The 13,643-nt window shown below is 42.4% G+C and overlaps 1 protein-coding gene across 5 annotated transcripts in view; it reads right to left on the bottom strand.

The window, feature by feature from the left end:
- Nucleotides 1-13,643, bottom strand: part of CLCN4 (chloride voltage-gated channel 4) — a 124,682-nt gene that overhangs the window by 50,618 nt on the left and 60,421 nt on the right. For all 5 annotated transcript variants that reach the window (XR_012241739.1, XR_012241738.1, XR_012241740.1 and 2 more), the window contains 3 exons: nt 8,304-8,426; nt 4,417-4,623; nt 4,250-4,330 (listed from right to left, as the gene is read on the bottom strand). Coding sequence is in view for 1 of the 5 variants with exons in the window: in XM_073616353.1 (XP_073472454.1) it covers nt 4,250-4,330; nt 4,417-4,623; nt 8,304-8,426 (411 nt within the window). In the remaining 4 variants the exon portion in view is untranslated. The remainder of the gene's footprint in view (nt 1-4,249; nt 4,331-4,416; nt 4,624-8,303; nt 8,427-13,643) is intronic.

The raw sequence follows: 13,643 nt of genomic DNA on the forward strand, positions 1-13,643 counted from the left end.
AAATGTAAAGGGATTCTAAACATTTTTGATTTTAGACACACAGTCCACCCCTGTCTTCAATCTGTGTTACTAAAAATATGATATCAGATTGAAGATGCCACAGTGTCAATCAGAAATTAAAATCCATGTCAGCAATAAAATGTCAAAAACATTCCATATAACTTAATTTAAAAAAAAAATATTCCACTGTCTTTTATATAATAAGCATTAAGGTCCAAGGCCAAAAGCTTAAAAATCTTTCCTTGTACTGCATACTTGTTACTTCCTGTGCTGACAAACAGTAAGATTTAAAGTGTATTTCCACTTTTGAAGCCAAATTGGGATAACTATTAGATAAGCACCTGCACGACCGCAACATACGGGGATATATAATGTAATACTGACATTTAATCACACACATAGGTTGGACTTGATGGACTTGTGTCTTTTTTCAACCTCTATGTACTATGTAACATCTACTTTATATTTGTTACATGTTCTTATTAACTTTTAACATTACATGATCTTCCTGCTTTATAATGTTTAGTAGGGGGCTGTGGCGTAATGTTTAACATAATCCATCCTGTCTGTACTGTGTTCACGGTTCTTCATTATCAGCTGTAAACTAGATTTGAAAACTGTCTGTCCTAACAAAGTTTTAAAAATTTTGAAACTACCTTCCTGCATTGTATGTTAATGATAGGTAGCTAGAGTTTGCATTGGGATACAGCCAATCTGATTCCTGGTAGACGTTTGTTTTTTTTTTGCATGCTAGTCTCATATCAAAAATGAAGAGTTTATTAAAGCTATGAAAATTCTCGTATGGTAGAATAAAAATTCGGAAGTGATGTAATGTGTTGTAGTGTATTTGTATTGTATTTTCGAAGGACAACTGTACTGAATAAACGAAAATTTGTACGATCTGGCACCGTACGTGAAAAGTTTTCATGCTTGTCCCATCGCATACTTTTGCGTGATCGGCTCTCAAAAGCTGTGTACTAATGATCAGATTATCGTACGATTGCTTCGAAAGCGGTATTTTTCATACGATTTTCTGATCGTGTGTAGGGGCCATAATGCCTAGTACACACAATCAGAAAATTGGATGAAGAATACAGCGAACATACAATACACATTTTCCATAGTAAAACATAAGTATAAAATATATAAACCGTTTCATAGTAAAACTTGTCTCTTTACACTGAAAGTGATTATAAACTATCAATGATATGGTGCTGACATATCAACCTCCAAGCTGTGATTAATATAGTAATTACTACATTCATGTTATTCCATTGGGGTCTGTGTCGAAGTTAACATTACATTTTTAGATTTCATCTAGATGACCCACTTTATTTAGTCAGCCCAATTAGAGGTATTGAAGAAGAAAGTTGTACCCAAGGAAAGGTTGTTAGGAAGAAAGAAAGAAAGAGAACGTTAGTTTAGAAAGTGACCCCCGCGCCCCATCCCCTGCCCCCCACCGGTCCCCCTATATCAGTGCATCCCTAGAGCCTCCCGTTAAATATTGAATCCAGGGGCTCCATATCTTTTCAAACTGTTGCATTTTATCATTTAGGGTTGCTGTCATTCGTTCGTTGAGCATGATCCAGGAGAGTTTATGTTTGAGCTGGCCGAACGGAACCAACGCCAATTTCCAGGATTTTGCTATTGTGATTTTTGCTGCTATAAATATAGGTAAGATATATTTTTAAAAAATATATTTTAGGTGTTCTGTGTGAATGGGAACACATAGCAAACATATAGTGGGGTTTTCTCAAAATTGACTGCAAAAGTAGAATTACTCTTTAAAATGTAAACAATACTACTTATGAGGACAATAGCACCCTGTCACCATAATAATCCTTGCATTGGCCACATCAGTTACCCTGATTTAAGTGGTAGCATCATTATACTGCTTTATATCCTTATGACATCTGAGTACTCAAAAGTAAATGTTGAGTAGAAAGATGACTAATGTGAGCAAAGTCACAAGTGTTGTACAGGTCTTCTGCATTGCTGTGCTTTGGTTTATGGCCATTGTGTGGTCAATGACTTTCCATATGCCTTTGTTTCCAATCTTTACCTTCCATCTGTTATATATTTTACAGTTTACATATTTTACATCTGCTGCAGCTCTCTGTTTCATAAGTCCCTCTCATAAGATTCTAATGTCCCCTCTGAGTAACCATTAGTTTACTGCTGCTCATGATATATAGTCATTTACCTCCAATGTAGAAGTGCAGAGGTCTTCTAATTCTGCAATGCAAACAAGTGCTAGAAGACCATGATTACCAATTCACAGCTGAACAAACAGTAAACTAAATGTCTTGTTTTCTTAAATGTTTCTCAGAGGTTATTGAAGACCGATCGGTGGTCTTTTAGTATTAGCAGCATTTTACATGTAGCTCTTTTAGTGTGTGTAATTGCTGAGTTCCTAGGAAAAGGAAAGCAATGATGACTGGTACTATCAATGTTAAAAATACTACTGTAAAAAGTATTGAACACGTCACCATTTTTCCAATTAAATACAATTTCTTATGGTACTATTGACATTAAATTTTCCCGACATGTCGGTAATAACCCATTCAATCCACACATACAAAGAAACACATACAATCCACACATACAAAGAAAGTTCAAAAATTAAGTTATGTGTAATAAAATGGATGGAATGACACGGGGAAAAAGAAAGGGAGGTGCAAAAAGGCATGAAAAGCCAAGGCATCACCTGAAATCTATCAGTAATTAGAAAGCAATCCATCCTCTTGTCAGTGCAAATTAATATCAGCTGGTTCAGTCTCAACTTATGGCCTATAAAAAGGTGTCTTATTACCAAGGTGTCACACAAAAACATAATGGGTAAACATCTCATGATAGGTAAAAGCAAAGAACGCTCTCAAGACCTTCTCAACCTTATTGTATAAAAACATACTGATAGCATTGGTTACAGAAGGATTTCTAAACTTCTGAATGTTCCAGTGAGCACTGTTGGGGCCATAATCCAGACGTGGAAAGAACATAATTTCACCCTAAACGGGCCACGACCAGGTGCTCCTCACAAGGTTTCTGACAGAGGAGTGAAAAGAATCAGAAATCAGAAGTATTGTCAAAGAGCCAAGGACCACTTGTGGAGAGCTTCAGAAAGACTTGGAATTAGCAGGTACAATTGTTTCAAAGAAAACAATAGGTAATGCATTTAACCTCCATGGTCTGTATGCATGCTCACCACGCAAGATTCCATTGCTGAAGAAAAAGCATTATTTAAAGTGTAAGCCCATTTAAAGTTTGCTACAGAACATTTAGACAAGCCTGTGAAATATCGGGAGAATATAGTCTGGTCAGATGAGACCAAAATTGAACTCTTTGGATACCATAATACACACCATGTTTGGAGGTCAAATGGCACTGCACATCACCCCAAAAACACCCCCATACCAACAGTGAAGGTGGGAACGTCATGACGTAAGGCTGTTTTTTGGCATATGGTACTGCCAAACTTCATGTTATTGAAGGAAGGATGAATGGAAAAATGTACCAAGACATTCTTGAGAAAAATCTGCTGCCATCTACCAGGATGATGAATATGAAACGAGGATGGACATTTTAGCAAGACAATGATCCCAAAAACAAAGCCAAGGAAAATCTCAATTGGTTTCAAAGAAAGGAAATAAAGCTGCTAGAATGGCCCAGCCAATCACCTTATTTGAATCCAATAGAAAATCTATGGAAAGAACTAAAGATCAGAGTTCATAGAAGAGGCCCACAGAACCTTCAAGATTTGAAGACTCTTTGTGTGGAAGAATGGACCAAAATCACACCTGAGCAATGCGTGTGACTAGTTTCTCCATACAGGAGGTATCTTGAAGCTGTCATTACCAACAAAGGATTTAGTATAAGGTATTAAATAAATTTCAGTTAGCGTGTTCAGTACTTTTTCCCTGTGCCATTTTATTACACATAACTTCATTTTTGAACTCATTTGTTTTGGTTTCCTTGTATGTATGGACTGCATGGGTTGTTACATGTGGTGAAAATTTCATGGCAATAGCACCTTCGGAAATATATTTTCCTAAAACAATGGTGATGTGTTCAATACTTATTTTACCCACTGTATATATACGCAGTATATACACACACACACAAACGTAGTTCTGCCTGAATAATGTTTAAATAAGCAAGCAGAAGCACAATGACTTGGAATTTTTCATTGACGTCAGCACCATCAGTTTCAATTTACAGTACAATAACAGTTAAGAGAAACGCACAGTACCTCTTCCAAACTGAAAAGAACACCGCCAATTGGAGCTCCAAAAGCAACAGAGACTCCTACTGCAGCTGCAGCCGAAAGCACCTGTGACACAAATATATCACCAGGTTAAGACAGAACTTTCATAGGGGATAATGAATTCACATTTTTCCTTTTATAAATCAACTTACTTCTCTCCTTTTTCCTTCATTTTTGCTGTACTTGGAGTACAAGCTGCAGAAAAAATTGCCACAACAACAGGCTACATGAACTGATGGTCCTTCCTTTCCAAGACTTAAGCCAGAGGACACAACGAGAACTAATGTTACTGTTTTTATTAACAGCGTCCACTTTCCTAGGTATCCTCTTATTATGAAGCCGCTCAGAATGGTCTTTATCTAAATGCACATAAAAAGTAAAACCCATAAGAAAGAGCTTTAGATCTTTTGGCAAGTAAAAAAGAAAAATGTTCTGCATTAGTATAGGCATTTAGTGTACTTATATATCGGTTGCAGATTTTCAGAGAGTTGGATCTTGGCACCTTTATTACATATTTTCATATTAATGTTATTATTCAAGTTTTTGAACAAATTGCAATCATATATCACTCCTAAAGTCTTATGAGATTTCTTAGATTGCCCAGGCACTGTAGGACTCCCTCCATAGTTAAAGAATGTGTTTCTTCTTTGATGTTAATACAAGAATCCTGAATTCATGATATTCAAAGCCTGATAAAATTATCTGCTTAGGTGGGTGGGCAGAGTATTTGTAACCAGAAGAATTACTGACTAATAGGAGAAAATAAAAGGATATGCTATCATTTTGGATGGAATGTCAGGGCCACGAAGGAATAAAATAGAGAAGTAGCTCCATGGGATTGTCACCCCTAACACCCATTTGTTTTATAAATAAATTTTACTCTTAAAGACGGCTATGGTGATTGTTAAGTACATGACTCTCTTTGGCTGCTTTGGTGATTCTTTCTGTTTTGTGTTTCAGGTGTTGCTGCTGAGCACTGAATTGGTGACAAATCCTTTGGTGGGAAACACCTAGCCAATGTGTGTAACCGTTTACTTATATCCTCCCCTGTCACTGGGCGGAGTCAGTGTTTACCTGAGGTCTCTCAGCTGGATTCACCTTTGGATTCTCCTCAGCCTTCCTTTTGGATCTTTTGACCTGTCTCCCACCCTCACTACCCTTTGTTATTTCCCCTCGTCGCGGTCCCTCTTTATGTGGGTAATGTGGCCCACTTTGTGGGTGGACAGTGGTTGGTACGCTGTTACTTGATTGGTATAAGATACTGTTGCTTGAGTCTTAGTGACTAAGCATGTTGGTCTGCTATTGGTTAACAAAAGTTCTGATTGATATTGAAGGTCTATCTTTTTGGGTAATGTTGCCCACTTTGTGGCTGGTCAGTGGTTGCTAAACTGTTGTTTGGTTGGTATAAGATATTTCTGCTTGAGTCTTAGTGACTAAGCATGTTGGCCTGTTAATGATTAACAGCGCCTCTGCTTGTTATTAAAGGTTAAAGTTCATTTCATAATTAAAATGGTTTTAAACCCAATAAAGGGACCGGGGCCTAAACTTTTCCACAATCCTTGTTGTATGTTTATTTTATAGTTTAGGTATGTTCTTATAGTATGATGGGTGTTAATGGGGTGTACAATCCCATGGTGATTTCTCAGCCCATTACTGGCTTACCATGCCTTATTCTGCACTATTTCTGTGTATAGGTGACTATCTTGGTAGAGGCAGGGCTTTGCTTTCTGATGTTGGAACCTCCAGCAAGGAGAACAGTGAGCTGCAAAGCAGTGGCATCAAAAAATTTCACTCCAAATCCCCTGAGACTAAGGTAGCAGTGCCTTACGTCTGCTGATATACAGTTATGAAGCGTTCACATACCAGGAAGTGTACTCTTATTTTTCATAAGGAACTTGAGCCAAAATGCAAATAATATTTCAGTGCGCTGCTCAGGCACAATTAGCAGTTGCAAATGTTGCCTACAACATAGCAAATGTTCACTTTTTTAATTCAGATCCACTTTAAAGTGATATTAAAGGCATTTTTTAAATAACAAACATGATATACTTACCTGCTCTGTGTAGTGATTTTGCACAGTGCAGCCCCAATCCTCATATTTTCAGGTCCCCTGCTGCGGCTCCTGGCCCCTCCCTCCTGCCGAATGCCCCCAAAGCAAGCAGCTTGCTATGGGGCACCCAAGCAGGCTCGCTCCCAAGCCGCTGCTCTGCTTGTCCATTTACACACAGAGCTGCAGCTCGGCCCCACCCACTGTCTCTCCTCATTGGCTCATTGGCTGTGATTGACAGCAGTGGGAGCCAATGGCTCCCGCTGCTGTCTTAGCCAAGGGAGAGTTCCCGGAGAACCGAGGCTGTCATGCACATCGCTGGATCATGATGTGGCTCAGGTAAGTATTAGGGGGGCTGGGGTCGCTGCTGCACAGAGAAGGTTTTTGTACCTTCATGCATAGAATGCATGAAGGTAAAAAACCTTGAGCCTTTAGAACCACTTTAAGTTTTTTTGTGTGGGCTTTTGTGTTTTATGTTATGTTTATTATGTTATATACAGTATGTATATATTTTATGAATATAATTATTTTGCAAATAAAATATCTTACAAAATGTACTTTGATATTATTGATAAGCACTTTATGTTCATCCCTAATATTCCATATTTTCCAGTGTTGAGTTAGCTGGATCGATGGATCGACTTCAGTACAACAAACCTGCCCATAGAAGGACCTTAATCTGACTGGTACCTGCTGAACCGGCTGAATTTCGATCTGCCTGTGGCCAGCTTAACTTCTCTTATATGCTCTATTTTAGCCTGGTAAACATACTTTGCGATAGTTGATAACTTCCTGTACACTCTGCATGTGCTTCATTCCTATCGGTTACATTGTTTACAATTATCTCCGTGGACAACAAAAATACATTCTGTTACATAAAGGAGAAAAGAGGAGGGAAAGGTGTTCTGCAATCCAATACTAGGGTGACAACACTGCTTATCTACAGATATAGCATGGGAAGTGTGTTACTGGGATAATCACAAGTTGTGAATAGATAAATTAAAACCTGAAAAAGGAAAATGAATGCAGCCACTACATCTAAGCAGGGCAGAAGGGGCATGTGTCCCTGTAGTAGTGTTGATATGTGGTGAGGAAGCATGCTGGGAGCTTCGGCCGCTCTATTCCCTGGCACCTCACTGACAGGAGCGTCTGCAGCATCACTCTTGTCATAAGCGGGTGCCTGATGAGAACACACCTCCGCCTCAGAGTGGTGCTGCTTGGGAGTGAAGGGAGACATATCACATGACCAGAGGTAGGAAGAAGGAGAAGCTGCCTTCATTCCTGCTGGGAGCAACACTGAGAAGGTGGTCTAAACTGAGTGAGTACACAGAGGATGTGGGCACAACTGATCCCCAGGCCTCCCCTCTTCTCCTCAGAACCCCCCAGGAGCCCTTAGCCTCCTCCCTCCCATAGAACTCTTTAGCCCCCTTCCCACAAACATTACACACATTTCAGAGCAGCACACTGTGCATACCCCTATTAGCTCCGTCCAATTGTCCACCCATGAGAGAAGAGGTTGTGAGCAGGAAGCTATCTTTGCCCTGGGCACCGGATGTCCTTGCCCTTGCATTGCAAACTAAGAACTGATATGCCACAATATAATATTTTTTTGTCATTTGGTTTAGATACAATCAAATACCTTTTGAGTCACTTACCCTGAACTTGTATGGAGCCTACAAATAAGTAAAATCAGAACTACTGATCTGCTTACTTGTCCCCTCAGGTCAATGACTGAAGGTATCAGAGTCCAAAGGATCAATGTGTCAGACCAACAACTTGTAATTTTCATAAAGAGCCCTGCAATGTCAGGCTTCCTTGACATTCATTGCAGTTTGTGATTAAAAATTTGCTCATCCACGGAAAAGACATTAAAACGTTCCAAAATAAATTTACACACATCTTTTTGAAGACTTTAATTATCTTCTATCCTTGAGGAAGACTAAAGTCAGAAGGAGTATCATAAAATATCAGGAGTTATCATTAAGATCTCACCTCAGGAATTCCAGAGCCACAAGCATATGGAGCAAAGACACGAACCAAAGCCACTGCCAAGAAAGCAAAAAGCAGAGCCCACAAAATATAGAGGAAATAATTTAAAATATATGCGCTGGCTCCCTGAAAAACAGTGAAAATAATAACAGTTAGTCTTACTGTCAAAAGTAACCATTAAAAAGGCATTACAACAGGAAACAGTGGCAGCAACAGAAAAAAAAGAGCATACAACAAAGGCACCAAAACACAGCAGAAAATGACAGTGATACTGATAGTTGTGCTGTATGGTCTGGTTTTGGCTGGTAATAATGAGAATAGGTAAAGGTTTTCAGACAAAAAGTGCTAAACCTCTGCAGAAATGGTTGTGTCAATATTCAAGTATTCTTAAAAACATTATAGAATTACTAAATGACACTAAAGCCCAATTGAAATTTCAGTTAAAGCCAGTTAAATACTATAAATTCCAGGTGTAATACAAAAGTTGTGCTAAAGCCGGCCATACATGGATCAAAATTCATATGGTTCAGCAGAGACTTTCGAGCCATGTATGAGCAGGCTTGTTGTATATAAGTCAGTATACTGATCGACTTCTGTACAACCAGCCTGTCAGATTTTCCCCACTCGATCAGAGCTGCTGGCTATAGCTGACAGCGTTAATCGGTGTGTTCTGGTGGTGAAGTCTTTCCGCTGTCAGAATACAATAGCTCAGTGGAATTCAGTCATTTTTCTTTCATTCAACCCACTGGTTAAACCAAAAAAAGACTCATCTATGGCCTGCTTAAAGCAGTAGTAAATGGAGGAAAAAAATAAAAACTTCTGGTCCCAATCCATGGTAATGTCATAATGTGCTAGTATGCATTGCATACGCAATTGCCGTTTGAACACAGGATGCACACAGGAGCCCCATGGCCGCGGCACAGCGCATGCACCAATGAGGTCACCGGCTGAAGAAGAAGTGAATATCAACTAAATCAGAGGTGTCCAACTAGTGGCCCTCGGAGACCTCTGATGTGGCTCCCGACCTCCTGTTCTGAGATGGCGGGTTGGCAAGCACAGATCGCAGGTTGCCATCCTAGAGCATCAGTGTTGTGCATAAAGCCTGGGGTAGAGGAAGCAAGCGACTGTGGAGAAGAGCCGCATAACCCGATGCTTCCTGTATAGCACTGGCTCTTGTCACAGGTGGAGTGATACCAAATGTACTCTGCCTGGGACAGCAACATCTGGCGATACCTGAATGGAAGACTTAATAAAGGTAAGTTTATTACTAAAATCACAGTGTATATTTGGGCATATCTGTTCTGCAGTTGTTACTGGACTGCTTTCAAACTGATCCGCAGGTGCATCACAGTGAAGGTTACCTGCACTGAACCATAGACTTCTGTTATTACCTGCAGGTTTGGTACACTTTCAGAAAGTGCATCATGCCGCTGTTTAGGTTATGGCCAGCTCAAATTTCTGTTGTGTCCCCAGTGGGGACACACAAAGCAAAGAAAAAAAACAAAAACTCCACAAAACAGTCACCAGTCAAGCTTGCTTTGTCAGATGTGCCAGGGGTGTTCTTGAGGCTTCAAAGATTCTTACAATGCCTGCAGAAATGGATGATCAAGTATGTCTTACCAGACAACACCTGGCAGGTCTAGTCTTCTTCATATGTATGCCTACTGCTGACTACTAGCTGTGGTGCTACTTTACAAAGCAACTCCAGACAAACCGAATGGCAATCAGTGGAGTGGTATTAGGTGATTTTAGTGGGCCCCAGTTCAGCATGCTATTTCTCAAACCTCTGCAAAGAGAGCAAACAACAGTCTACTGACCACATATGTCAAAGATGGTCATTATACTTCTTCATTAGATAGGAATCCCTGAGAGCTTCTTCTGGTGTGATGGGTAATGTGTGTATGGTATGCCACTGTGTGTATGGTGTGATGGGTACTGTGTGTATGATATGCCACTGTGTGTATGGTGTGATGGGTACTGTGTGTATGGTGTGATGGGTACTGTGTGCATGGTGTGATGGGTACTGTGTGTATGGTGTGATGGGTACTGTGTGCATGGTGTGGCACTGTGTGCATGGTGTGATGGGTACTGTGTGTATGGTGTGATGGGCACTGTGTTCATGGTGTGATGGGTACTGTGTGCATGGTGTGGCACTACGTGCATGGTGTGATGGGTACTGTGTGCATGGTGTGATGGGTACTGTGTGCATGGTGTGATGGGTACTGTGTGTATGGTGTGGCACTGTGTGCATGGTGTGATGGGTACTGTGTGTATGGCGTAATGGGTACTGTGTGTATGTTGTGATGGGTACTGTGTGTATGGTGTGGCACTGTGTGTATGGTGTGATGAGTACTGTGTGTATGGTGTGATAGGTACTGTGTGTATGGTGTGGCACTGTGTGCATGGTGTGATGGGTACTGTGTGCATGGTGTGATGGGTACTGTGTGCATGGTGTGATGGGTACTGTGTGTATGGCGTGATGGGTACTGTGTGTATGTTGTGATGGGTACTGTGTGTGTGGTGTGGCACTGTGTGTATGGTGTGATGGGTACTGTGTGTATGGTGTGATGGGTTCTGTGTGCATGGTGTGATAGGTACTGTGTGTATGGTGTGGCACTGTGTGCATGGTGTGATGGGTACTGTGTGTATGGTGTGATGGGTTCTGTGTGCATGGTGTGATGGGTACTGTGTGTATGGTGTGATGGGCACTGTGTGCATGGTGTGGCACTGTGTGCATGGTGTGATGGGTACTGTGTGCATGGTGTGATGGGTACTGTGTGTATGGTGTGGCACTGTGTGCATGGTGTGATGGGTACTGTGTGCATGGTGTGATGGGTACTGTGTGTATGGTGTGATGGGTACTGTGTGTATGGTGTGGCACAGTGTGCATGGTGTGATGGGTACTGTGTGCATGGTGTGATGGGTACTGTGTGTATGGTGTGATGGGCACTGGTGTGATGGGTACTGTGTGCATGGTGTGGCACTGTGTGTATGGTGTGATGGGTACTGTGTGTATGGTGTGATGGGTACTGTGTGTATGGTGTGGCACTGTGTGTATGGTGTGGCACTGTGTGCATGGTGTGATGGGTATTGTGTGCATGGTGTGATGGGTACTGTGTGTATGGTGTGATGGGTACTGTGTGCATGGTGTGGCACTGTGTGCATGGTGTGATGGGTACTGTGTGTATGGTGTGATGGGCACTGTGTTCATGGTGTGATGGGTACTGTGTGCATGGTGTGGCACTGTGTGCATGGTGTGATGGGTACCGTGTGCATGGTGTGATGGGTACTGTGTGCATGGTGTGATGGGTACTGTGTGTATGGTGTGGCACTGTGTGCATGGTGTGATGGGTACTGTGTGTATGGTGTGATGGGTACTGTGTGCATGGTGTGATGGGTACTGTGTGTATGGCGTGATGGGTACTGTGTGTATGTTGTGATGGGTACTGTGTGTATGGTGTGATGGGTACTGTGTGTATGGTGTGGCACTGTGTGCATGGTGTGATGGGTACTGTGTGCATGGTGTGATGGGTACTGTGTGTATGGTGTGATGGGCACTGTGTGTATGGTGTGATGGGTACTGTGTGCATGGTGTGGCACTGTGTGTATGGTGTGATGGGTACTGTAGGTATGGTGTGATGGGTACTGTGTGTATGGTGTGGCACTGTGTGTATGGTGTGGCACTGTGTGCATGGTGTGATGGGTATTGTGTGCATGGTGTGATGGGTACTGTGTGTATGGTGTGATGGGTACTGTGTGCATGGTGTGGCACTGTGTGCATGGTGTGATGGGTACCGTGTGCATGGTGTGATGGGTACTGTGTGCATGGTGTGGCACTGTGTGCATGGTGTGATGGGTACCGTGTGCATGGTGTGATGGGTACCGTGTGCATGGTGTGATGGGTACTGTGTGCATGGTGTGATGGGTACTGTGTGTATGGTGTGGCACTGTGTGTATGGTGTGATGGGTACTGTGTGTATGGTGTGATGGGTACTGTGTGCATGGTGTGATGGGTACTGTGTGTATGGCGTGATGGGTACTGTGTGTATGTTGTGATGGGTACTGTGTGTATGGTGTGGCACTGTGTGTATGGTGTGATGGGTACTGTGTGCATGGTGTGATGGGTACTGTGTGTATGGTGTGATGGGTACTGTGTGTATGGTGCGGCACTGTGTGCATGGTGTGATGGGTACTGTGTGCATGGTGTGATGGGTACTGTGTGTATGGTGTGATGGGCACTGTGTGCATGGTGTGATGGGTACTGTGTGCATGGTGTGGCACTGTGTGCATGGTGTGATGGGTACTGTGTGTATGGTGTGATGGCTACTGTGTGTATGGCGTGATGGGTACTGTGTGTATGTTGTGATGGGTACTGTGTGTATGGTGTGGCACTGTGTGCATGGTGTGATGGGTACTGTGTGTATGGTGTGATGGGTACTGTGTGCATGGTGTGATGGGTACTGTGTGTATGGTGTGATGGGTACTGTGTGTATGGTGTGGCACTGTGTGCATGGTGTGATGGGTACTGTGTGTATGATATGATGGGTACTGTGTGTATGGTGTGGCACTGTGTGCATGGTGTGATGGGTACTGTGTGTATGGCGTGATGGGTACTGTGTGTATGGTGTGATGGGTACTGTGTGTATGGTGTGATGGGTACTGTGTGTATGGTGTGGCACTGTGTGTATGGCGTGATGGGTACTGTGTGTATGGTGTGGCACTGTGTGTATGGTGTGATGGGTGCTGTGTGTATGGTGTGGCACTGTGTGCATGGTGTGATGGGTACTGTGTGTATGGTGTGGCACTGTGTGCATGGTGTGATGGGCACTGTGTGCATGGTGTGATGGGCACTGTGTGCATGGTGTGATGGGTACTGTGTGTATGGTGTGATGGGCACTGTGTGCATGGTGTGATGGGTACTGTGTGTATGGTGTGATGGGCACTGTGTGCATGGTGTGATGGGTACTGTGTGTATGGTGTGATGGGCACTGTGTGCATGGTGTGGCACACACCCAGCTGAGGGAGCTACATGTGAGTAATGAGTTTAAGGCTCCGTTTCTACTAGTGCGACTTGTCATGCGACTTTGGACACATTAAGTCACATGACAAGTCACAGTCCATTGATTTCAATGGCAAACGTTCCCATCTATGCTCCTTTGAAAATTAGCGACTACTTTGATGCAACTTATGATGTGACTTTGATCCAGAGTGTAAAGTTGGATCAAAGCTGCGCTCAAAGTCGCACTCTAAATCAAACAGCTTTGGAGTCGCACTAGTGGAGACGTAGCCTAAGGCTAGAGTGTGACTTTGGAGTGTGATTTTAATGCAACTTTGAGTGCAGCT

Source organism: Aquarana catesbeiana, linkage group LG02 (assembly GCF_042186555.1).
Source record: "Aquarana catesbeiana isolate 2022-GZ linkage group LG02, ASM4218655v1, whole genome shotgun sequence".
NCBI classification, from domain to species: Eukaryota; Metazoa; Chordata; class Amphibia; order Anura; family Ranidae; genus Aquarana; species Aquarana catesbeiana.